Source organism: Numenius arquata, chromosome 1, assembly GCF_964106895.1.
Source record: "Numenius arquata chromosome 1, bNumArq3.hap1.1, whole genome shotgun sequence".
NCBI classification, from domain to species: Eukaryota; Metazoa; Chordata; class Aves; order Charadriiformes; family Scolopacidae; genus Numenius; species Numenius arquata.
In genome coordinates, this window is record NC_133576.1 from 125,996,399 (window position 1) to 126,020,157 (window position 23,759).

Sequence of the window (23,759 nt, forward strand, 5' to 3'; positions counted from 1 at the left end):
AAAACCTATGGATATCTACAGGATGAAACATTTAAAGTTAATTCCACCTCTTTACTCATTTGCCTGTACTTGAGACACCCACCTGGGTCTGGCTGCCATGACACAGGAGCTGTGGAGACCTATATCCTCCCAGGGCAGCTGGAGATGAGGTGGGATTCCCCAGAGCATCTCAAATAGCACTAATGGTCAGCTGAGGCCACAACTGCAGTATTGCATCCAGTTCTGGGCTCCCCAATTCAAGAGGGATAGGGAACTACTGGAAAGTGTCCAGCGAAGGGCAACAAAGATGATTAAGGGATTGGAGCATCTCCCTTATGAAGAAAGGCTAAGAGAGCTGGGACTCTTTAGTCTGGAGAAGAGAAGGCTGAGGGGAGACCTTATTAATGCCTATAAGTATCTCAAGGGTGGGTTGAAGGAGGAGGGAGCCAGACTCTTTTCAGTGGTTGCCAGTGAGAGGACAAGGGGCAACGGGCACAAGTTGGAACATAGGATGTTCCACTCGAATATGAGAAAGAATTTCTTCACGGTGAGGGTGACAGAGCCGTGGAACAGGCTGCCCAGGGAGGTTGTGGAGTCCCCTTCTTTGGAGATTTTCAAGACCCGCTTGGATGCAGTCCTGAGTAGCATTCTCTAAGCAATCCTGCTTCAGCAGGGGAGTTGGACTAGATGATCTATATGGTCCCTTCCAACTCTAAAAAAAAATTCAGTGAAATTCAGTGAAATTCAGTGAATCCCAAGTCTCATGTCTAAACTTAATCCCTGTTGTTTAAGACTGTTCTAGAGTCTTGGAGAACGGTCACTGCTTGCCTTTTAGAAAAAATGTTTCATATATTTAACAGTATTTATCATGGCTCCCCTCACTCTTCCTTCCATGAAACAGTGAACACAGAGTCACAAAATAGTTACTTTAATTTTCCTTTTCCAGATTCACAAAAATTCCTGTTGGACTTCATGGAGTCTTTCTGACCAGAGCTCAGCACTCTGCCTGGATCCAAACATGCTATTGCAGCTGAGATCTGTGCTGGCAAGAGCATAGACATTATTTACTTACCAAACATATGGGAACCCAGTTTGTACATTCCAGTAACATGACTGATTTTTGTTAATATCAGTCAAAAAATGTTGAATCATTTTAACACTCAGCTTTGCTAGCATCATGAGATTGGTTTAGATAGAACTCTTAGTTAGCTGATGATGGTCCTCCTGGAGTTATGATGTTGATTATTCCTAGATAGATCAGTTCTTTGTACGGTCTTTTATATTTTATTATTACATTATTACATATATTTTATTATTACATATTAATACATATTATTACATAATATGCTATGTTTTGTAAAATATTAAAATGTATGTATCATATATATAGCATAATGTTATTCATTATGATATATTATGTTACTGTTAGATGTTACTTCCTATTATTTCTTCAGTTTGTCAAGACCTTGTGACATAAGTAGTCTAAATTCATGAGTCAAAAAAAAACTATGAAATGTAGCTCCACATTTTACCTGAAAACCATTTCCTTATTTACTAAACACACTAGAAAATTGCCTAAAACAGAAGACTCAGGCAAAATAAGGACAGTAACATTAGTTAAACACACTACATCACTACCTGATGATGAAACTGTTATGTATCATTTCTACTAATCAGAGGATATTATACAGCATGAGTCAGACATTTACAGATTTACTATATAAACGAAGCTGAGAAGTGTGTTCAATAACTCAAGAGTCAAACTGAGGCAGACAGCCTTAGACAAGGATGAAGACTCTTCTGCTTCTCCTGTTGCTATATGTGTCCATCTCCTCTGCTTTTCCTGTGGCTCCAGAAGCAGAAGATGAAGGAAAAACCCTACAGCTTGTAGAGGTAAGTAATTTTCAATGCATTTCTAAGTGAAACATAAGATAGTCTGAGAGTTAACTATAGTTGCAATTATTTTTACAGAGTATGGTTTGAAATTGAAGATGTACCGTTTTGCAGTTTCCAGAGAAAGCTTTTCCTATCAATCTAGAAAATATGTGAAAATTATGTAGAACTTATTTACCCAAAAGTAACTTGAATATTGCATAAATTCACTTCTGATGTTGTCAGTAAAATAATAACAACACTGCCAAAGCATGAGTTCTAGCAGTAAGGCTCTGTGGCTGTGCAGAAATAGTCAAACTCGGCAACAATTTGCATTTCAGAAGGTGCTTTGAAACTTGTGATATGACTGGTCTCAGTAACATAAGGGAGGAAACTTGCTTGAAGCAGGCATGTATTTCAACATTTTGCTGAATGTTTTTTTTATGGAATACTTTGGGAAAAAAAGGGACTGTTATAGAAATACAACACTTACATAGACACAACACTATTACAACACAACTACTTATTGGAGACAAAGTTGTTGAAATTTAGTAGGAAGACCTCAGTTCCTAATATTGTATTTCATAACTAAAAGTAAATGGCATGATTTGACAAGTGCTGACTCTTTCGTAGTAGTCACCTGCTTTGTTGGGAGTCCTGTCTGTGTGGAGTCTCACTGCTAATCTCTATTTCCTTGAATGAGACCAGTTACAAGCTTTCTCATAAGTTTTGCTGGTAGAGTAATTGGGCACCATAAACAATGGGGAATTAATTATTAATATTAAATATTAGATTTTAAAGACATTTCTTTATATATTACATCAGTGAAACAAGAAATTTAAAAAACTATATGAAACCTGTAAGTTATATGTGACTCTTCACACCAAGTCCTGGGGAAAATAAGCTGTTCTTGCTCCTGGTAAACACAGGGCATGTCAATATGGGAATAGTTCAAGATTACTTAGAAAATTTAAGTGGGACTGAAGACAATACTGATATTCCACAATGCTCTTCTTTTTTTAAAATCTGGTTCAGAGTTATCTACAGAATTTCTACAATCTTCAAAGGGATCACCAGCCTCATTTAAGAAATAAGGATGAAAACCCCCTTGCTGAAAAGCTCAAGGAAATGCAGGCATTCTTCGGACTAGAAGTGACGGGGAAACCTAATCTTGAGACTTTGGAGATGATGAAAAAACCCAGATGTGGTATACCTGATGTAGGGCAATATGTATTCACAGCAGGAAATCCCAAATGGAAAAGAAAAAATCTGACATACAGGTAACCTTTCCTAATCTGGTTCAAAAAAATGTAAATGTAGCATCCCAAATTTGGGGCATCTGAAGTAAGTAATATGCCACAATAATGCCTTATATGGACATCCAGAGTGATTAACTGATTTCTGGAAGAAGACAGACACTCTATAAGGCAGTATCTAAAATGAAGTCATTAAAAATTTTCATTGATGAAAGATATGTCTAAGATTTCTGACTTTTGCACAAGTTATTATTTTTCAGTTAAAATGTTGTGTTCCTAACAATATAACAACAAAGTGTTGGCTTTGCCTTGAAGGATTTTGAATTATACCCCAAAGATGAGACAAGTGGATGTAGATGAAGCAATCCGAAAAGCCCTCAGTGTATGGAGCAATGTGACGCCATTGACATTCCAAAAGGTTGAGGACAAAGAAGCAGATATAATGATCTCTTTTGCTTATAGAGGTAACATTGATATCTTTACCTATTAAACAACCATCTGTAATCATAGAGATAATTTAGGATTCTAACTGATTTTTTCCCTCTTCTTTTTAGACCATCGTGACAACTCTCCTTTTGATGGCCCCAATGGGCAGCTGGCTCATGCTTTCCAGCCTGGTGAAGGTATTGGTGGAGATGTGCATCTTGATGAGGAGGAAGCCTGGTCAAAAAATGGAAGAGGTAAGGACTTGTAACTGGATCCATTTATACAGTTTTAGCTCATACAATCTGTGCTCTTTTGATGTTTAGTTCATGAGCCTGATTACAGGCAAAAAGTGACAGAACTTGTCCTTTTATATTGCTTTGCTCTTTTTTTTGTTCGTTTGTAGGAATCAATTCTCAGAAAAAAGATTTTTTAGGTCATAGTGGTTTATAGTGGCAACCAAGTCAGTACTTAAAAATATTTTTTTTGTTCAGATGAAACCTAAAACTTGGATACAGGAAGATCTGGCGGTGCACTTCTCAAGTCAAATCCTTTATCTTTCTTAACATAGCACTTCAAAGTTTGGTGCTAACTAGGGTATTCAAGTATCATCAAAACTGGCATCTCTTTTTGTTTCGGAGGTTTTTTTCTGTTGGATCACTGAGCCTCCACTCATCATTGGCATGATCCTTGATCTGAGCAGTCTATGTGATAGCAGAAGAAAGAGGATTTGTGTTTAAAACACAAGGACACTAGAGAAAGGACAAGGAGACCACAGTTAAGGCTGGACATTCTTTAATTACTCATAAAGCTCTTCTGTTACAATATTTTTGAGTTGTAATGTTGATAGCATTACTTACAGTCTCTCCTGTACTTGTAGTGTGTTGTGGGAGGATGCATAAGTATTTCCCATTTAGTCAACTGTGCTGAATACTGAAATGGATTTTACCTTTTGTTTCATGTGATTTTTATCCTACAGGCTACAATTTGTTCATTGTTATTGCCCATGAGCTTGGCCATTCACTGGGGCTGTCTCATTCAAATGATCCTGGAGCACTGATGTATCCAACTTACTCCTACACGGACCCCAATGAATTTCTTCTTCCTCAGGATGACATTGATGGCATTCAAGCTATCTATGGTAAGAAAAAATATTTTTATTTAATATTTCTACTTGGGAGGCTGGTAAACAGTAATAAAAACATATTTAAAATATGCTTATTCCACCAAAATTAAAAGTTTGATTGTTGCTGAACGATAGATAACAAGAGAGAAAATTTCTGGAAGCTAACCTCATCTGAAGTCCAGTTCTGTAAAAACCTAATTTTGGAAAAGATGAATACAACCAGTTTTATCAGCATTAAAAGTCTGTTTTTAGTGTCAAACCCTTAGTTTAAAACCATATGCCTCCTCATTCTTTGTAAAGAAGGGTCTTGGTGTCCTCAGAGACCTTCCGAACACTGTCTTTATATTTCTCCATACTAAAAAATAAAATATTCTTCCTATAGGACAGTCTGATGCTGCTGTGCAGCCAGTGGGACCCGTAACTCCACAAGCCTGTGATCCAAATTTGACATTTGATGCTATTACTACCCTACGTGGAGAAACAATATTCTTCAAGGGCAGGTAACAACAATAAGAATATATATTATCTCTTTGAAGTGTTCAGTGGTTTTAAAAAATCTATAATCCATGTGGGAAAACTGTCCTTTGGGAATGTGGAACAAAGACAAGCACTGGAAAATCACCATGTATTTACACAAGTGAGAGTTCTCAAATCATTAATCCCAAGAGCCCTAGTTGACAAGAGCAGTGAAGGAGACGAGGGCTTGAAGGTTGTTTTCCAAGTATTCTGCTGCTCTGGCCACTGCTGCAACAGACTTGTCTCTGAACTCGATTCAACTAATGGCAAAACATGAACATTTGTATATCCCTTAGCAATGTGTCCATGGGTCCCACTCTGTAACTTCTGCTACTGCTCAATACAAGAGCAGGGGCAGAATTGAAAGCACTTTTATGTAGAAAGATGTCTTTTCAGTGGTTATGAAGCCAACTCTCAGCCTGCCTGTCTTACAGAGAAATTGAAGGGCATATGTTCCTCTTGCCTGGTTTTTGGCATGTAACAGGTGCTAAAGTTAAGAGTGCAGTCACTCTAGGCTTCCTTTACATTCAATGGATGGAGGCACTTACAGCCATCTTCCTCCTGTTATACTCCAGGAGATGTAGGAATTGTTTTGCACTTATGCTAGGAGTGGAACTATTTTAATATATATATTTTATTTAAACCAGATACATGCTGCGCAAACATCCTGAAAGGGCAGAGACAGAGCTCAATTTTATCTCACTGTTCTGGCCAAAGTTACCATCAGGAATTCAAGCTGCTTATGAAAATGTTGAGAGGGATGAAGTTTTACTTTTTAAAGGTAATGGAATCTGAAATTCTCTACGTTTTCTGACCAGTTACTCCCTGCTTCTTTACAAACTATGCAATTACAGAGGTCAAAGTGCTTTTTAAGGAAGACCAGTGAAACTGAGGTTCTTACAAACCCACAAATAATTAAACCAGAGCATCACAGAGTTATAATGCTGTAAGGGATCTCCAGAGGTTGTAACCCTGAAAACTTGCCCATCTGTTACAGTTAATGCTCTGAAAAACAAGACAGGAAAATAGCTTCCCTTCTTCACATCCTCTTTTCAGGTAACAGCATTTTGCTTTAGGTACAAGGATTTTAGCTGAATTCAGTTCACAAATACAGGCATTTGTACACTACTGTTACTGACATACTTATTAGTATTTTGTGATTTTTTAAAAAACAAACAAACAAACACCAAAAAAAAACCCCAAAAGAAACATTAGTAGAAAAGCATACTGTGAGAGGAAAATCCTTCACTGTAAAAACAATCAGTTCTTTTCTTTAAATGTCTCAAATAACTTCATTATGCATATATTACAGTACGTGATATATTACCGTATATGAATATGTTCATTGCATCTAAAATAACCAAAGAATTTTGATTAGGCATATGCCTTTCTTAATACCTTAATCTAATGCACATTGTCTAGTTTTCAAAATATTATATGGCTCTATAATCAATTAGCATATTACAGGAATTTAATCAACCTAATATCCCAATCCAATGTCAGCAGATAAACTCATCAACCTCCAGCCAACCCCAAGTGGTTACTCAGACAAATAAATTAATTTGAAAAAAAATCTGGGAAAAATGCTATCCATACACCTTATGATTCTCACGTTTTACTCATAAAAACAAAAGGCGCTTTGGCTTTCTTCGTGGTGTAGTCCCAGTGTAAGAATTAGCACCATTTTCTAAAGTAATAAACTGAAAGGAATAATATTGATAACTAAGACACATTGTGTGCTACTAAATGTTGTTTATAAATATCAAAAACAAATGAAATGCGCTTATATTTTTCAGAGGATAAATATTGGATTCTCAAGGGATATGACATTGCACCTGGCTATCCTAAACAAATCCGTCGTTTGGGGTTCCCAAAGACTGTTAAAAGAGTTAATGCAGCTTACAGTGATGAAACTACAGGAAAAACATACTTCTTTATAGCTGACAGATACTGGAGGTAAGATTTAATGTTCATTTAGCAGAAGGCGCATTTTCACTTGTACACGAGGACTGATGTAATACTATAAAATTCAAATGCAATGATGGTTAAACCAGGTATATTCCAGAAATTTAACCAGGATTCTCTGGTAGTTCAAAAATTTTAAGCATTCGTTAGGAAATGTCAACTTTTCAATAGGATTTTTTTCTCATTCATTAGATTCCCGTAGCAGGAATGTAGTTGCAACTGAATGAAACATTTGCCCAATAAGAGAGAGATTTTTCATGTCAATTACTCACTTTTTCTCCACAGCAATGCTGTTTTTCTGTGCAACTTTGTGATAGTGTCCACTTTTCTTTCACATCTCAAACAAAATCTCTCATTCTCTAAGCAATCCTGCTTCAGCAGGGGAGTTGGACTGGATGATCTATATGGTCCCTTCCAACTCTAAAAAAAAAATTCAGTGTAATTCAGTGAAAATGAACCTCTAATAAAAAGTGTTGTAATTGAATTTCTATGTGAACAAACTATAAATATTCTCCAGTTGTACAGCGGGTCATATTTATAACATAAGTGTGGCTCACGAAAACTTTCAGAGAGTAATTTTGTTTAAGAAGCACATGGTTAACACTAATACAAGTATGTTTCAGTACTGTGCTACCATCTTCTGCTCCCAAGCTTCATGTTTTACTTTTATACTGAACTACATACCCAGTGCCTTGAAATAGAAATTCACTTTATGTGCAAGTGATGGCCAAGGCTCTGGACAGGCCAGAAAAGTGTTACTATATTCCTGGGATGCATTCCCAAGGTCCTCGAGAGCTTTGTTACAAACTTAACCAAATGCAGAAGTTTTGAATCTCAAAACATCCATGCTGTGAGAACCTTAATACAAAATAGGAAGAATCATAAAGTTACTTTGGCTAATCTTTATAAAATTTCTTAGTAACGGTAAAGTTGCATATGTGTAGGAATGTGCTTTGGACTTTCAAAACATTGACTGCTTCCTCAAAAATTTTAATGATGTTTCTTGTGTTAAGATATGACGAAAATAAAAAATCCATGGATCATGGTTATCCCAGGAAAATAGTCTCTGACTTTGGAAAAATTGGCAGAGTTGATGCTGCTTTCCAGAAAGATGGTAAGTAAAACACACTTTTAATCTGAATTTCTGTATTTGGGTTGTTCTGCAGATAGAATACTTGGGCTTCTGTAGATAGAAGCATTTGTTTTCAAAAACCTGTTATTAACCTTAATGAGATGGAAATGAAAAATAGCAAGTATACATGGATTTTTTTTCCAAAATAGTGAAAAAAAGTCACATACGAAATATAATTGTATTGAATTTTATTTCTAGGCTATGTCTACTTCTTCCATGGAACAACTCAGTTCCAGTTTGATCCTCGTGCCAAACAGATTGTCAGACAAATGAAGAGCACCAGCTGGTTTAATTGCTAATTGCAATGTTTTATGCATACTGTATGTTTTTATGTGCTGAATTTTTCAGTATTTCATGACTATAAGGTCAGAATGGATTTGTGCCCAGATTCTGTGGGAGTATAATCTTAATACTTATTTATTGTAAAACAAATACATTTATATAATTTATCATAAAAAAAAAAAAAATCACCAGCTACGTTAAAGTTTCCTAATAAATAATGCTTGTCGTACCATTGTGCCTTGATGTCCTGTTTGCATTAATACTCAAGAGCCAAGTCTGTATTCCAAACACTAAAAAATGTATTTTGGCATGAAACATCAGATTTTTTTCCCAAAGCCAGAGAAAGGAGCAGCCAGCTGGTTCTGAACTCCACCACCCCACTCAAGCCTTGGTGAAAATCCTCTGAGTAGTTAGATCAGTTGGGGCTCGATAACATCAGTCTATAAATCATACTTCCACTCTCTGTTCCTCTTTCCCCAGCTTCCACTCTTAGCCTTCCCTCCAGGGCATATATCTTTGCAAGTGTAGGTGAGGTTGTTTCTCATGCTTTTGGGTTTAGGACCTTGATTCAAACCTGGAAATGTAGATTAGAAGAACGCGTGAGATCAGTAAAAACAGTCCCTTGCTATCATAGGTAGCCACATCATATAACAGACAAATAAACCTCTTAATTCAAGGCTGTTTCAAGTGCCTACTACTCCAGCAGTTAGTAAATCCTTCCTAATTTCAGTAGGTTAAAGGACAAACAAGTTTGCTTAAAGAATGAAAATTCTGGGCCAAAAATATATCTGCTACAAAAAAGTTCATGAAAAAGACAGCTTAACTTCCAGCTTAACTGCAATTTTTTTCAAATATCTTCAACTAAAATGATGTTTGAAGGGTTATCCACTTTCTCTTTAATCTCTGTAACTCAGCTGATAACATAAGAAGGCATATAACCATGACAAAATGTATTTTCTCATAAAACATCTGTATTATCCAACATACTTCAGAGAAAGGTTTCAGGTTACTATAATAGAAGTAATTGTATTTTGAGAAAAGAATGTATAACCTTATAAAAACATATCCATTCAATTTTTTTCACTACTTTGTTGTCGTTTTAGAAGCCTGCTAAATTATATCCTTCATAATAAAGAACAGATTTGGTAGTTCTTATGTTTATTACATTCAGGAGTAAAAATTAGTCTAAATACTATTAAAAGATAAGAAACTGTATAATTGCAAATTAACTTGAATATATTCTATTCTTTATAACCCCCTAAAAATATTATAAAATAATAAAAATTAAATTAAATTACAATAAATCAAAGGCTTTAACAAAGAAGTTAATTTATGTGAATCCTGTTCTCACAAGGTGACTTATATGTTGATTCTTTAATTCGAAATCTTAGTAGCAATGCTATTTAATCTTATTTTCTTGCGTAAGCCAGTGCTACTGAACCATCAATGATAATTAAATAAAAAATTGTTTTAGAAGTATATAAATCTAAATTCATTGTGTTGTTTTAGCAGAGATGGTCTACAAACATAACACAAGATTTATAGGGAAAGATAGTATTTATTACTAGACCAATTGTATATTAAAAAATAAAAATTAGGGACACGTACCCTTAAAATATGAAGTAGAAGCAGAAGATCTCAAGACAATGCCAGAACTTCTCCTCAGATGTAGAGCAAAACACTAATCCTCTCTAGAAGAAAAAAAGTAGTAGGTACTCATGGGGCAGACACAATATTAAATGGGAGACAAGGGGTAAGGAGACAATGACGTTTTGGAGGAAAGAGAGAGATAAAGGGTGATTTACAAACCATGAAGATGAAGAAGTTAAAGAGAGGATAAAGTTTATAATGGCATATTTTTAGTCCATGCTTTCTGGTATCCCGTGAAGTTCTGGTTTTCAGTTACCAGGCACATTTTTCTGAAATTTGTTTTGTAGATATCCCTTGAGCAGGAAGACCGAGAGCTTAAAATTAAATGATTTCTTTGCAAGAAATATTCCCTGTTCTTATGTGAGTGAATATTTCTTTTGCCTGAGGAAGGCACATCTGATGCCTGCAGCTCTTGCCTTCCTGCAGGCACAAGCACCACTTTCAGTACTTAGGTGTTGTTTACAGCTCAGTCCACACAATCACCTGCCATTTTCTTACTCCCTTTAATAAGTTTACAGTCCTATTTGCTAATTACTGCACCATGGTGGAGTACCCTACAACCAGTATCTGGTTACTGTTTTTCTGTGTAGTCATAGCCCATATTATTATTAACTGAGACAGATTTGACCAGGTAGGAGTCAAATTCCCTAAACATGTGCTTAGTGCACTTGAGCTTCTGTAGGGTATCCAAGTCACCCATGCGGGTATGAAACAGAACTTCTCGGAGACCAGCACTTCCCAAAGCTCCACAGAACCTACACTGTCTCTAGGCACCTATGTTCAGGTGGTTGAATCCTGCCCCAACAGTCTGCAGTCTTTCTAAAGGTTTCCTAAGGGTCAAATACCTTATTTGAACCATATGCCATTGTCTCGTGTTTTTCACTCAAGCTGAGTAGTGATTCAGCTTTGTTGACTCTATGGTAGGACTGAGCCTGCAAAGTCATCGCTCAACTCAGCTGCCTGAACAGATACCTAATGCCATCAAGGTGCCTGTAGATTTTCAGTTGGCCTCCAACTACCAGTCTAGAATCATAGAATAATTTGAGTTGGAAGGGGCCTTTTAAGGTCATCTAGTCCAATTCCCCCTGCAATGAGTGGGGACATCAACTAGATCAGGTTGTTCAGAGCCCTGTTCAGCCTGACCTTGAATGTTTCCAGGGATGGGGCATTTGCCACCTCTCTGGGCAACCTGTTCCACTGTTTTAGCAACCTCATGGTAAAAAAATTTCTTCCTTATATCTAGTCTGAATCTACCCTCCTTTAGTTTAAAGCCACTAACCCTCGTCCTATCACAACAGGCCTTGCTAAAAAGTTTGTCCTCATCTTTCCTTTAGGCCCCCTTTAAGTACTGAAAGGCCACAACAAGGTCTCCCTGGAGCCTTCTCTTCTCCAGGCTAAGCAATCACAACTCTCTCAGCCTGTCTTCAGAGGAGAGGTGCTCTATTCCTCTGATCATTTTTGTGGCCCTCCTCTGGACTTGTTCCAACAGGTCTGTGTCTTTCTTATGCTGAGGCCTCCAGAGCTAGATGCAGTATTCAAGGTGGAGTCTCACCAGGGCAGAGTAGAGAGGTAGAATCACCTCCCTTCACCTGCTGGCCAGTTGCGGCCACATAGTCTAGAAGCCACACATCTTCTCTAGGTCCTGGATCACAGCCACCAGGCCTGTGTCAATGTCTCATATTCACTAGACCGTCTCAAAAGCACAACAAATCACTGTTTAGGCAGCTTAATTGCATCCTAAGTGTTTTCATGTGATCTCAGGCTTATGCTCCTGCCATAGTCAATGGTATTGGTCAAAATGTTTGGTAAGGTCCTGAGAGCTGTACAAATCATCCTAAGCTTATCTCCTACATGCGGTCAGATGAAATGCTCTCTAGATGCCATGTGAATTATATTGGTTAGATTTCTGTTGATATAATGCAAGCTTACATAGTTAGCTCATGTGCAGACACCTATGTTGTGAACACTTAAGAAAGATGAATCCTTGCTGGTATTGTGTTAGGATCACCATGATGCAGCAATATTGATGATTCCTGTGAAGCTCTGTGTAGAGTCACTTTGATAAGGACAGGCAGTGACTTTTCTGGGTTAAAACATAGGTCACATTACCGCAGTTTGGGTAAAACCATTTCTAGGAAAAGAAAAGAAGTCACGAGGTAAACCAGCAACCCTAACCAATGTCAAAGATAAGCGTTAGGAAACCATAACCAGCAGCTGCTTATACAACTTCTTCTTTCCCAGACCTCAAGGCCAGCTCTGGGCATATTTGTGAAACATTGCTTGCGAAAAAAACGTGCTCTCCCATGAGCAGTGGGAACTGGATGCTGTGTTGTGTAGGTGGTCAAGTTGCAAAACCCTAAAAATGCTTTGAGTGACATAGGCCTCCATCATCTGTCACTCAAATGTCTTCTGAATAAACCCTAATGTAGCTTGAGCTGTTGGCTTAAGCTAGAAATGTAGCCTAAATTAATTGTTTAAGCCTCTCTACATTCAATAAAGACAGAGAGAGCACCTATAGAGGCCAGTTCATCCTATTCCAAGACAGCTATTGAATCACTCTCCAGATATATGCAGTTGTCAATTTTCTACAGAAGAATGCTTTACTAATAAATGTATAAAGTTAGGTGCAATTCATCTTAACCTGGCTCCTGTCATTGTCTCTATCCTTCCACTTCTACACAGCAGGCAGCCATGGGGACTGGATGGCCAACCACAGTGGGAAAAAAGATAACCACTTCTCCCAGCTCATATCAAGTCTTCCCATAGTGCTGCCTTGATTTTTTACAAAATAAAATTCATATCAGCCAAAGCAAGTTTTACTAAAAGGTGTTCTAGTGCAATTTGAAAATATGCTTGGTGCAAAAGCCACTGAACAGGGGTTTGTCTTTTGTGACCTGTGCCATGTACATAATCAGATGATAGCACCATGATCACTTCTTCTAGCTTTGAAACCTTTGAGACAGACAAATATATCCATTTGAAAACAAGACATATCTCAAAAAAGACATTCTGCACTTCTGGATGAACACACATGTCATTTCCAGTATCAGTTCAGCCAATCTCCCCATCTCAGAAAATTTGTTGTCACAGTTTGTACCTCAGGTACAGAACTGAGTGGGATCCAGGGTCTCTTACCTTACAATACAATGATAAAAAAAAACAAATTAAGGGAAGGGATTTTTTGTTGCTTGTGTTTGTGGGTTTCTTTGGTGGTTTGGTTTTTTTTATGGTAGCTGAGAAATGCCATTAACAAACAAGTTTAACTACCAAGGCTACATTGTGAAATTTGGGCTAAAAAATTCGTCATTAACACCTCCAACTGGAGAAAAGTTGGCTGCAAGTGACAGCAAAAAAGCCAAAAACACGGAAGCAAAGATTTCCTGAAAAAGCCACAGTCTGACATGGGGGTATTGCTTACAACTGTCTTGTAAATGTTGAGTACATGCTGTCAAAGCTCCTTTGAGGTGCTGAGCACCTGCAGGTCCCATTGCTACCAGTGCAAGGGGAAGGTGCTTGGCCAGCACAGGGTGGAATCCCATAATTTGTCACAGCTTGTGTGACTCTTGAAACTTCCTTTATGCTGAATTACTCAAGACAGGAAATAATCATATCCTCTGTGGCTAACGTGGTTAAAATGAAGAAACCTTTCATGATAAAATGGCAGATACATAGATGATAGATAGATAGATAGATAGATAGATAAATAGATACATAGATTAGATAAATGCAGCCAGAGATTATTCACATTGTTTAGGCTGGATTTATAGGGTAAAATCTTTTTTGTTTAAGTACATCCTGGATTGTATCCGTATAATTTAAAGGAAACAATTTTGAAGAGCTGCAGGGAAGAGGTAGGAAGTGATTTGGGGTTTTCATCTATTTTCCAAAACACCCAGTCTCACTTTATGGATAAATTTAGAAAGAAAACTTTCTACTTACAGCACTTTCTCCCAAAGTTTTAATTTTTTTGGATGGGATTCATATCTGGTGCACGACACCCATTTTGCAGGCTGAGAATGGTTGAGAGTTCCTGTTCGTTTAGTGGCCCCATTTCATACAGCTGGATTGGGAAAACTTAAAAGGTGTTGCGTTTGTCTGCCATTTCATCTGGAGCGAAATTGCTCAAGTTTGTTAAAATTCAGTGTAAAATTGAGTGCCAGTTTTGAAATGGTAGCCAAGGATCTTAGGAGTATTCAAATACTAACTGACTTCAGACGCCTGTGAAATCGGATGGGTTTAATTAAGTTTTATTGTGTCAGCCAGCACAGCGTTATAGGACGTGTGGAGAACACAATAAACTCTGAGTCAGTCTACAGCTGACTCTACAAAGCACCCCATAACCGTATGAACTGGGACATAAGAGAGGATGCACACGGAGCAGAAAGCAGATTGCTCTCCTGCCAGGACAGAGACGAGATTAAGAATGAAGGATCTTTCATTTCTGCTTTTCATGTGTGCAGCATTTTCTAACGCTCTTCCCGTCCACTCAGAGACAGACAACAAAGAAGAAGATGCAAAGCTTGTACAGGTAACCACATTATCCATATCTAAGATCTATTGAGTCCTCTCTTTTTAGATGTAATCTGCATGTTCCAGCTATACAGAATTTTGCTGTCTTTCTGAGGCAACGCTATTGCACATAACTCTGTTGCCCAAACTTTACTAAAGTAGGATAAATCTGTACAAACTGGAAAAGTCAAGTAAATAAGAGTCCGGGACAATGTGGTCTGTTTCTGTTTAGCTACGATCCTCGGGAAAACATCTGTTGTGCTCCAAAATGACAGGCAGATGGTTTTGTCAGCAAAGTACACAAAGAATATCAGTCCTAAGGTATTTGTTTAAGAATCAGACCAAAATGTGAAATGTGTTTGCTTTATTTTTTCACTAGGACTATTTAAATAAATTCTATGCTGTTGAGACAGATCCAAATCAACTTGGATGGAAAATAAATGCTGAATCCACAGCTGAAAAACTTAGGAAAATGCAACAATTTTTTGGTTTGAAAGTAACTGGAAAACCAGACACTGAAACGCTGGAAATGATGAAGCAACCCAGGTGTGGAGTTCCTGATGTGGGTCTCTATGGTGTTACTCTGCCAGGATGGAAAAAAAACAAGCTGACATACAGGTAGTATTTCGATGATTACTTTTTGAGTTTAAATTTTGGTTCTGTGGATATCCACATTTGTTATATAACTTCTATGGCAATCATTTCCAGTTGGGAATACAAAAAAGTTTCTCTTTCCCCAGCTGTTAGCTATGCATATTCCTAAGAGGAATTTCTGAGTCAAGCTGGGTGTTTTACATTTTCTGAGTAAACCATAGTATTTTGCCTGTCTTATGTCACTCCTGACAAATATTCTGTGAGCCAAACAAGAATATCCATTGCACCCTGTACAAGCCCCCTTATCTTCAAAATTTGCTAAGACCAACAGTTTAGTATTCACAGAAATCTGAGGAGATGATTTTCCTCATGCTCAACAGATGATGTCCTGGCTAAGGGCCATTTTGAGAAAAACTGATACCATGTACACAGTTATTATGAAAAAGACATGTTGGACAGTTATCATATTCCTCAAACCCAGTCCAAGATGATTCTTGGGAGCTATTGGATTACAAGTTAAATTGCTTCTTATACACCTCCTATATACCATCTCAACATGGAACATATATATATACACCATGCTTCTTATATGCCATCTTAACAATTTCAGAGATTTTTTTTCTGCAAACACTAAGTATTGTTACTTGAACCCCCATAACTGCAGAATTGTGAACTACACACCAGATATGAGCACAGAGGATGTGGATAAAGCAATCCAGAAGGCATTTAAAGTGTGGAGCACTGTCACCCCACTGATTTTCACTCGTATTCATGAGGGAATAGCAGATATAATGATTGCTTTTGGGACCAAAGGTAATACGCTGACTGCATGCCAATGGCAAGATTAATTTAAAGATTTTCCAATAATCATGACATAAACTCAATGTTGTTTCAACATCGTATTATTTAGCTCATGGACATTGCCCTCGTTATTTTGATGGCCCCCTCGGTGTCCTTGCTCATGCCTTTCCACCTGGCAATGGTTTTGGTGGTGACGTGCACTTCGATGAGGATGAAGATTGGACTACAGGCTCAGTTGGTAGGTGAAGAAAGGTTTCAGAAGTGTTATGCATCTGGGTAAATTCCTTTCTGATTTTATTTAGATGAAGGAATAGACTGAGATGAAACACAGTATTAACCATAAGAGCAGTTTGAGGATATTACAGGCCATCCTCCAACTTGGATACTTACAATGACACTGATGTAAAATCAGCCTGATCTACTCTAGTTCTTATTTGACACTGGTGAGGATTCCAAGGGGACAACCCTTTTCAGATACAGATGCTACAGACAAAAGCCACTCTTACCTGGGGGTTGGTAGAGCCCATGTCCACCAGAGTTTTACAACCCGTTATAAAAGCTATCCCATTTTTCCCTTCTGGTGCACACACTGGCACCAAGCCTGGCACTGCCACACACTGCAGAGGAAGCAAAACCTGCCTTGCAGCAGCCCTCAAAGGACATTCCAACCACCTAAAAACCATTACAGCCACCAGTCATAATGAAGAGTCTTCATTAATAGTATCAAGATAGTTCCAGCTATAGGCTGTTATAGCTCTACTCTGCACTCAAGCTAGGATAGGCTTATACATGAAAGTGTTCTCCAAGCAATTTCAGTTCCCTGGCAGCAGCCAGGAGTCTGAACATGCTGTTCAGGCCACCCACGGGCAGTGTGTAGAGCTGATTACAGATGTATGCCACCAGGCCAGTAAAGAGTGGAACACCAAGTGCTGTATCATGTAGCTGGTACCTGTCTGCTCCCCTCAGCCCGCAGGCTGGCCATACATATGCGACCTCTGACAGATCCATCAGTACAAAGGCACATTACCCTGTTGTATGTTAGATCCTTTTCCAATTCAGTTTTTGTGATGGAAAACTGCAGAGGACAACTGCAGTAGGAGAATCGAGGTCACACTGCAGGAAAAGCATGGAGCTAACAAGAAGGTGCTGTAAGAGCACTGCACAAGGCAGAGAGACATGGGTTTACTGTGGCGGAAAGAAAATGAAGGATGAGGGGTGGACATGTCATGCTAATAAAATGTAATGTTTTCCCCATATTGAGACTGAATGGGTCCACCCCAGTTTTGCTGCTGTTCCTCAACAGCACAGCTCCAGCGACTAGGCATTGCAAAACTTGTTGGAGAGCTCGGAGAACTCATGAGAGGGGAGGACGGGAAATACATGTGGAAAAACTGAAGCTTTGTTTGTTTTTTTGAGAAATGGAAATCTTGGCTTCAGCCAGCCTTTCTTGGGCAATCGATGACCAGCCCTCTGCTCTGCCACAGACTTGTGACCTTCACTAAGTCTGTTGATATTGCTGCCTCTTGGTCTGCAGGACAGATGATTGTTCTTGCCTAATTCAGAAAGGCGTGTTACTTGGAGGGATGCATGTTGAAGGAAATCCCATTTTTATGTATTTACTGTGTTAACATATTTCACTGGAAATAATCATGCATAAGCATAATATAGTAAACAGATATTTTATTAACAAGGCTATAAAGAACCCATACACTTGAAAGCCCTAATGGTAAGAAGTTAAATCACTCTGTTAACATTTTGTTTTTCCTTCTCTATTCATGACCTCATCTTTCTTTCTCAGGTTTATAGGAGGGAAGGTGACACACAGAGTGACACTTTGATACTTCAAGTGAGCACAGAGTGCATCGTCTTATCCTTGACCCAGAGAGCCGTTAGTTTGATTTGACTCACTATCTAATCTGTTCTAGCTCAGCCAGGAAACCCTGCCAGGACATTCCTCAGAGCTGCACCCACACTCACCCCCAGACATCTACTCATGCCACACACATACTTTCAGTAGCTAACAGAAAGAACAGCAGGAAAGAGGGCCAAAAGTCACACCCTTCTTGTAGGGGAAGAGGACAACCTTATCCTATACATAATCTATTTTTACTATGTGTTTACTAGATATTAATATGCTTACTGTAGTGAATTTCAATATATTGTATGAAAACTGTCACTGAGCAGTTAGCCCTGCTGTGTTCATAGTGTATCAGCCATTTGCGGACCAAAATTAGATTGATCTCGTTATCCATTTTTTAAGGGTTCAACTTGTTCCTCGTTGCTGCTCATGAGGTTGGCCATGCCCTGGGACTCTCCCATTCTAATGATCAGACAGCCTTGATGTTCCCCAATTATGCCTACGTCAGCCCCAGTGAATTCCCCCTCTCTCCAGATGATATAAGTGGCATTCAGTCCATTTATGGTGAGTAAAATCCATGCTTAAAAAAAGTAAACAAGAGAGAAATAATGTCTTTCACAAAGTTTCACCATTAAAAATCATTGTGTTCTCATAATGTCAAAAATGCATTTATATGTGAAAAACCTCAGTGTTTCTACAATTTTGTTGTATCCTTTCTAAAATATCCCCCTTAGGATCTCAACCAAATGCCCCAGATAAAAGACCAGCCACCCCTACCTCACCTAAAATCTGTGGCTCCCAGATGTCTTTTGATGCTGTAACTACACTCCGACGAGAAGTCATTTTTCTAAAGGGCAGGTAAATATTGATAGGACATTTGTCTCTGTGAGTTATATTTTTTCATTAATTCTACAAAGACTGAATACTTCAGTGGTTTGCATGATTATGGGATTTATAATGAGACAAATGGATAGAATTCAGTTCATGGAAACAAAACTATTAGTAGATATGAATTATACTAGTATTTTTCAGGATCCCCAGGAAAAACATGCTTCATTTTTTTAAAGAAAACATTTTAGTCCCAATAAAGCTTTACGCCCAAATGTAACTGCTTGGTCACACCAAGCAGTAACATGAATAAATGCTGCAACCGTTTCCTAAGAAATTAGTGTTTTTTACCATATAGTTTGACCAATCTCTCCTCCAATCACCTATGGAAGCCCAAATCCAGATATCCAGGTATACAGAGAATAACTTACAGTCAGGCTCATCTGGGACTCTGTAACTCTCTTATTATGTGGTACAGGAACAACCAGAATTTTTCAGCTACTTGTAGCTGATGCCATTAATCAATCAGTACCAACGAAAAGGGTACTTCCAAAAAGAAGCCAGAATAAAAAAAGCCTCAGTTCCCACCACAGGGAGTGTTTTCCTTTCTGACACATCAACCCAGGTAGCTCCACTGACAAGAAAGATCTTGTAAATCACAATGTGGTTTACATTCTTGTGCATATATAGAAATATCTGTGGTTTATTATTTACTACAAAAGCTGTTTCATATTTAAATCAGACACTTACGGCGAGTCTATCCTGATAATTCAGAAGTTGAACTTGAATTAATTTCTACCTTCTGGCCAATGCTACCATCTGGTATTCAAGCTGCGTATGAGAACATGAAAGATCAGATCCTATTTTTCAAAGGTAAAGTATGATATTTTCTTTAAATTTTTCTTACCTTTAATTTTGTGGGAAGATGGAGGAAAGAAGCGATACATACATAAAATTCACTTTTCAAATGAATAAAAAAAAACTTAAAACATTTCATGTAGCTTTTCTACAATCTACATTAAGGGAGTGCATTTTTTCTTTTACTGTCTCAAAATCACTGGTGAAACTAAATTTTTTATTTTTTTTTTTATCAGGCAATAAATTCTGGGTTATCAGCGGATACCAGGTGTTGTTTGGTTATCCAAAGAATATCAACACACTGGGCTTCCCTAAAGGTGTCAAGAAAATTGATGCAGCTGTTTGTAATAAAAATACAGGGAAGACAGACTTTTTCATAGGTGACAAATACTGGAGGTAAGAAAAATTGACAAATGTTTTTTAGGATTGACTCCAATATAATCTGGATGCAGTTGACTCCTGTACAGGGAGGAGAATATAGCTTTGACTTTTTAGAGCTGAAGGGTATCCTGAAGTGGGCATTCAGATGTGGACGCATTTTGATGCATTATGCCTGGAAGATGAAAAAAAATCCAGCATATAGAGAATTTTTACAAATACAATAGACAAAAGTATCTCTAGAAAATAAAGATCTGAAAGCTAACATACTTCAGAAGAAGGCTGGCTGGGATGGCTTGTGCAGAATTACTCTGATTTCTGAAAAATCCTGGATTATTTTACCTCTATTAGAGAAATAGAAATGATAGTCCGTTTTCCTTTCTTTGGCTGGTTAACACTGGATTTGCAACATGCTTCTTTTAAATCTTGTGCCAAGCTGGCATGAGTGATTCCTGAGACCCAAACACCAGGCAACCAGAAGCAAAAAGTCAGCTTCGGGAAGCTGGTGGATTCCTCCTGTGTGCAAGGACAACTGCTGCAAAGGCCTTCTGCTGGCAACCAGGAGCATGCAGGGGTCAAAGAGACTTTATCGTGACTAATTGTGGGGTTCCGCAGGGAGACATAAGAGTGTCAGCTGGATTATCAGCTGCATGTTGTTTCCTGAGCTTTGTTTTTGATATTTTTGGAAAGAGTAATTACAATATTTTGCATTGCTATTTTACTGCCTTGGTCACAAGACAAGGGCATGTAAGAAAACCACAGCACGGATTTCTTATCTAGTAATTTATCCTCTCAGTCTCATGCCCCTGTAAAAAATCTTTCTTGTATCCAAGGAGAAGTAAAACAAGGGCTTGTTTGTTTGCTTGCTTATTTCCTGAGAGGGTTCCTCAAATCTTCAAGAACCTTTTAGGTCCTTCTTTCAGCCCGCAAATCCGGCTCCATCTTATGAAAATTGACCTGGCTCAATTAAGAACAGCCTGATTGTATTAGAAATAAGTCAGCTTCCTTTCCTCCAACTAAATCTGTCCGCTGGTAGAGGACAATGTACAATATTATATAAAAGTCTAAAAGGAGTTTAAAATTAATGCAAAAAACTTGCACTTGCTATAGTGGAAATCAACCTGGCCAGTTTCCATGCGTTGCCTGTCACACTGCTGTCATTAGAGGAGGTCAATCGCATCCCTGCTGTCAAAAATGTGGGTCTTCCTTCAGTTTGCCTCACTCCAGATGCTTCTTTGGAGCTGTGCCTGCCTTTATCAGCAAACAAGTAGCCACCTTATGGAAAACGCAATGGCCAGAATCCTGCAGATGTTTGTGCGAGTAGATAACTTTACTCTCTGTAACCCCAGTGAAATCAGTCGAACTACAGGTGGTGGACACCTTTCAGCAGCTGCTTAATTCTTTGCAGAACTGATGTCTAAACTCTCTAAAATTGCACGTCTCCCTTCATATGATTTAGGTATGACGAAAACACCCAGACCATGGAGAAGGGTTATCCTAGACAGACAGCCTATGACTTTCCAGGAATTAACCAGAAAGTTGATGCTGTTTTCCAACAGAAAGGTAAATGAAATGAGCTTTTAAGTAAAATCAGTTTATTGGTAAAGAACATAAGTTCTGGAGTTATGATGAATGTCATTATTGCTGTATCCTGCAAAAGATAGAACTGAAGACATGCTCTCCTTTGTGTACAAAGATGATGTTCCCCACATTATCAGAATGAAGCTACTTTTTGTAGCCATAACACAGTGCTTTACTTTTTCACTTCCAGGATTCTTCTACTTCTTCCATGGATCGAAGCAGTGGGAATTCGACCCTACTGCTAAAAAAGTTATCCGCGAAATAAAGAGTAACAGCTGGTTTAACTGTTAATACCATTAAACTTTCTTACACACAGCAAATGTCAAAAAAAAAAATCATTCTACGTTTCTCAAAGGTTGTTCATATATACACTACTATACAGAAGAGGCAACAGGACTAGTTTTCATATATATCTACTATTTTAATAAATCAGCATCAGCTCTAATTATATCTCAAAAGGCCAGAACGAAACCGCATTTTTCCCCTGATTAAGTGCAAAATGTCCAACATAATTTATTATTTTATACTCCAGATGGGTTTTCAAATATTTCGGCAATAAACATCTTTAGATTGATGTCAGCTATTTTCTGCTTCATCTGTTGAATGCGTTCGACATTTCTGAGTTGTGAAAGACTTCACGTTAATATGGTAACATCCTTCCAACAAGCGATGTTTGCATTTTGCTTTTTTTCTCTCCAAACATCTTCAAGAACGAGGTTTTTCGTTAATCACTTGTTTTTCTGTTCTCTCTCTTGTCTTCTTCTCCTGCTCTTTGACTTTTGCAACCTTGTCCCTTTCACATCATATCATTATTTTGCCATCAAAATCACCCTCCCATCTAAATACATTATCTCATCCTCATCTTTCTTTCCAGTGTCACAATTAGCATTTCATCAGCAGCCATTTTTTGTGAATCTATGTGTGACATCCTTCAAAAATCAGCCCTGTCCCATGCAAGAAATGGATTCTTTTACATTGCAAAACACAAGCTTTGCTCCCCTACCACAAAGTATGTGCTTCAAGTGCACATATGTCTGAGATTTATTACATGCTGCCATTGCACACAGAGCAAACTCCTCACAAAATCAGGCAAAATCTATAAAGTCACAGCCATATCCTCTCCAAGTATTTCCTTTACATTTAATTCCGGAAACAGGCCCAGAATACACTGCCAAATGGCCAGCCATACTGCGTGCACGGCTGGGTATATCTGAGAACATGGTCTCGTTAGTGTTGGCTTGTCCGCCTGCTCCCTAGTTCTCATATATCTGGCTGTTCTACACACCTGTTGTATGTTTGAGTAAAAAGTTTCCTTTTGCTACGTCCTTTCACAGTACCAGATACAAGAAGGCAATGATCCCAACCTGAACCTTACCTACCTGGTTGGGTGCAAACAGTGGGAGTACCGTTATGGTGCTGCTATTGCTATGAGAACCCCACAGGCGTGGTTGCACCAAGAACACAAAAACAGAGGCTCATATATGCAGATCTACAAAACTAACTGTGGTGAACACCATCACACTCTAGATCCCTAAACTTAAAGTGGGGTGAAACGGTAGACGTTTCAGTGAGATTCATGTGACTTAACTTTAGCTTCCTGTCTGCCTACCTATCTACGCTACATGAGTTAGGGAAGATCCCTGTACTGAAAGAAGAGTGAGAAGTTTTCCACAACATTACTCATCTCGTCTCGTCTCGTCTCGTCTCATCTCATCTCATCTCATCTCATCTTATCTCATCCAAAGACTGTGCTGAGGCAAACCAGTACCTTCAGCCCCTGGAGAAAACATCTCTTTGCAGAAGAAGGCTAGCCAACTAGCTTAGAGCAGCTAACTTTCAGACAGCTAAAGTTCAGTTAAATTAACCTTTTTTTTCTGGGTATCTTTCATTATTTATGTGATCCAAAGTAGACATACATCCTACTTTTTTAGTCTCTGATGTTCACTTTTTGGCAAGATACACCAGCAGCTTTTTATATCACCATAAGCCAGTGACAAAGTTGTTTGAAGGAACCTGCTTGGATTGCCACTGCCTGTGGAGTGATCATGATATCCCACGAGACAAGAGCAGAACATGCTGGAGATGTGTAGGTACGCATAAGGAACATGCTTCCTTACCTATTTCTGTACTTCCAGCCTCCTGAAACTCTTC

The 23,759-nt window shown here is 38.3% G+C and overlaps 2 protein-coding genes across 2 annotated transcripts; both read left to right on the plus strand.

The window, feature by feature from the left end:
- Positions 1-1,767: 1,767 nt before the first annotated feature.
- Positions 1,768-8,568, plus strand: LOC141472133 (interstitial collagenase-like). The gene is made up of 10 exons (XM_074158969.1): positions 1,768-1,872; positions 2,887-3,131; positions 3,423-3,571; positions 3,662-3,787; positions 4,510-4,671; positions 5,039-5,156; positions 5,820-5,953; positions 6,969-7,128; positions 8,151-8,251; positions 8,468-8,568. Exons 1-10 carry the CDS (start codon positions 1,768-1,770, stop codon positions 8,566-8,568), a joined length of 1,401 nt encoding a protein of 466 aa, XP_074015070.1.
- A 5,935-nt stretch (positions 8,569-14,503) lies between these two features.
- On the plus strand, positions 14,504-22,190 carry LOC141471815 (matrix metalloproteinase-27-like). Its single transcript, XM_074158535.1, has 10 exons — positions 14,504-14,729; positions 15,090-15,328; positions 15,969-16,117; positions 16,215-16,343; positions 18,366-18,527; positions 18,698-18,821; positions 19,534-19,664; positions 19,886-20,045; positions 21,487-21,590; positions 21,799-22,190. Exons 1-10 carry the CDS (start codon positions 14,568-14,570, stop codon positions 21,897-21,899), a joined length of 1,461 nt encoding a protein of 486 aa, XP_074014636.1. The 5' UTR covers positions 14,504-14,567; the 3' UTR covers positions 21,900-22,190.
- Positions 22,191-23,759: the final 1,569 nt, after the last annotated feature.

Coding starts and splice junctions, on each gene's coding strand:
- LOC141471815 (XM_074158535.1), top strand. CDS start 14,568: ATGCACACGGAGCAGAAAGCAGATTGCTCTCCTGCCAGGACAGAGACG. Junction 18,822..19,533: donor GTCATTTTTCTAAAGGGCAG/GTAAATATTGAT, acceptor TATTTAAATCAG/ACACTTACGGCGAGTCTATC. Junction 21,591..21,798: donor TGCTGTTTTCCAACAGAAAG/GTAAATGAAATG, acceptor TTTCACTTCCAG/GATTCTTCTACTTCTTCCAT.
- LOC141472133 (XM_074158969.1), top strand. CDS start 1,768: ATGAAGACTCTTCTGCTTCTCCTGTTGCTATATGTGTCCATCTCCTCT. Junction 4,672..5,038: donor TGGCATTCAAGCTATCTATG/GTAAGAAAAAAT, acceptor TTCTTCCTATAG/GACAGTCTGATGCTGCTGTG. Junction 7,129..8,150: donor ATAGCTGACAGATACTGGAG/GTAAGATTTAAT, acceptor TCTTGTGTTAAG/ATATGACGAAAATAAAAAAT.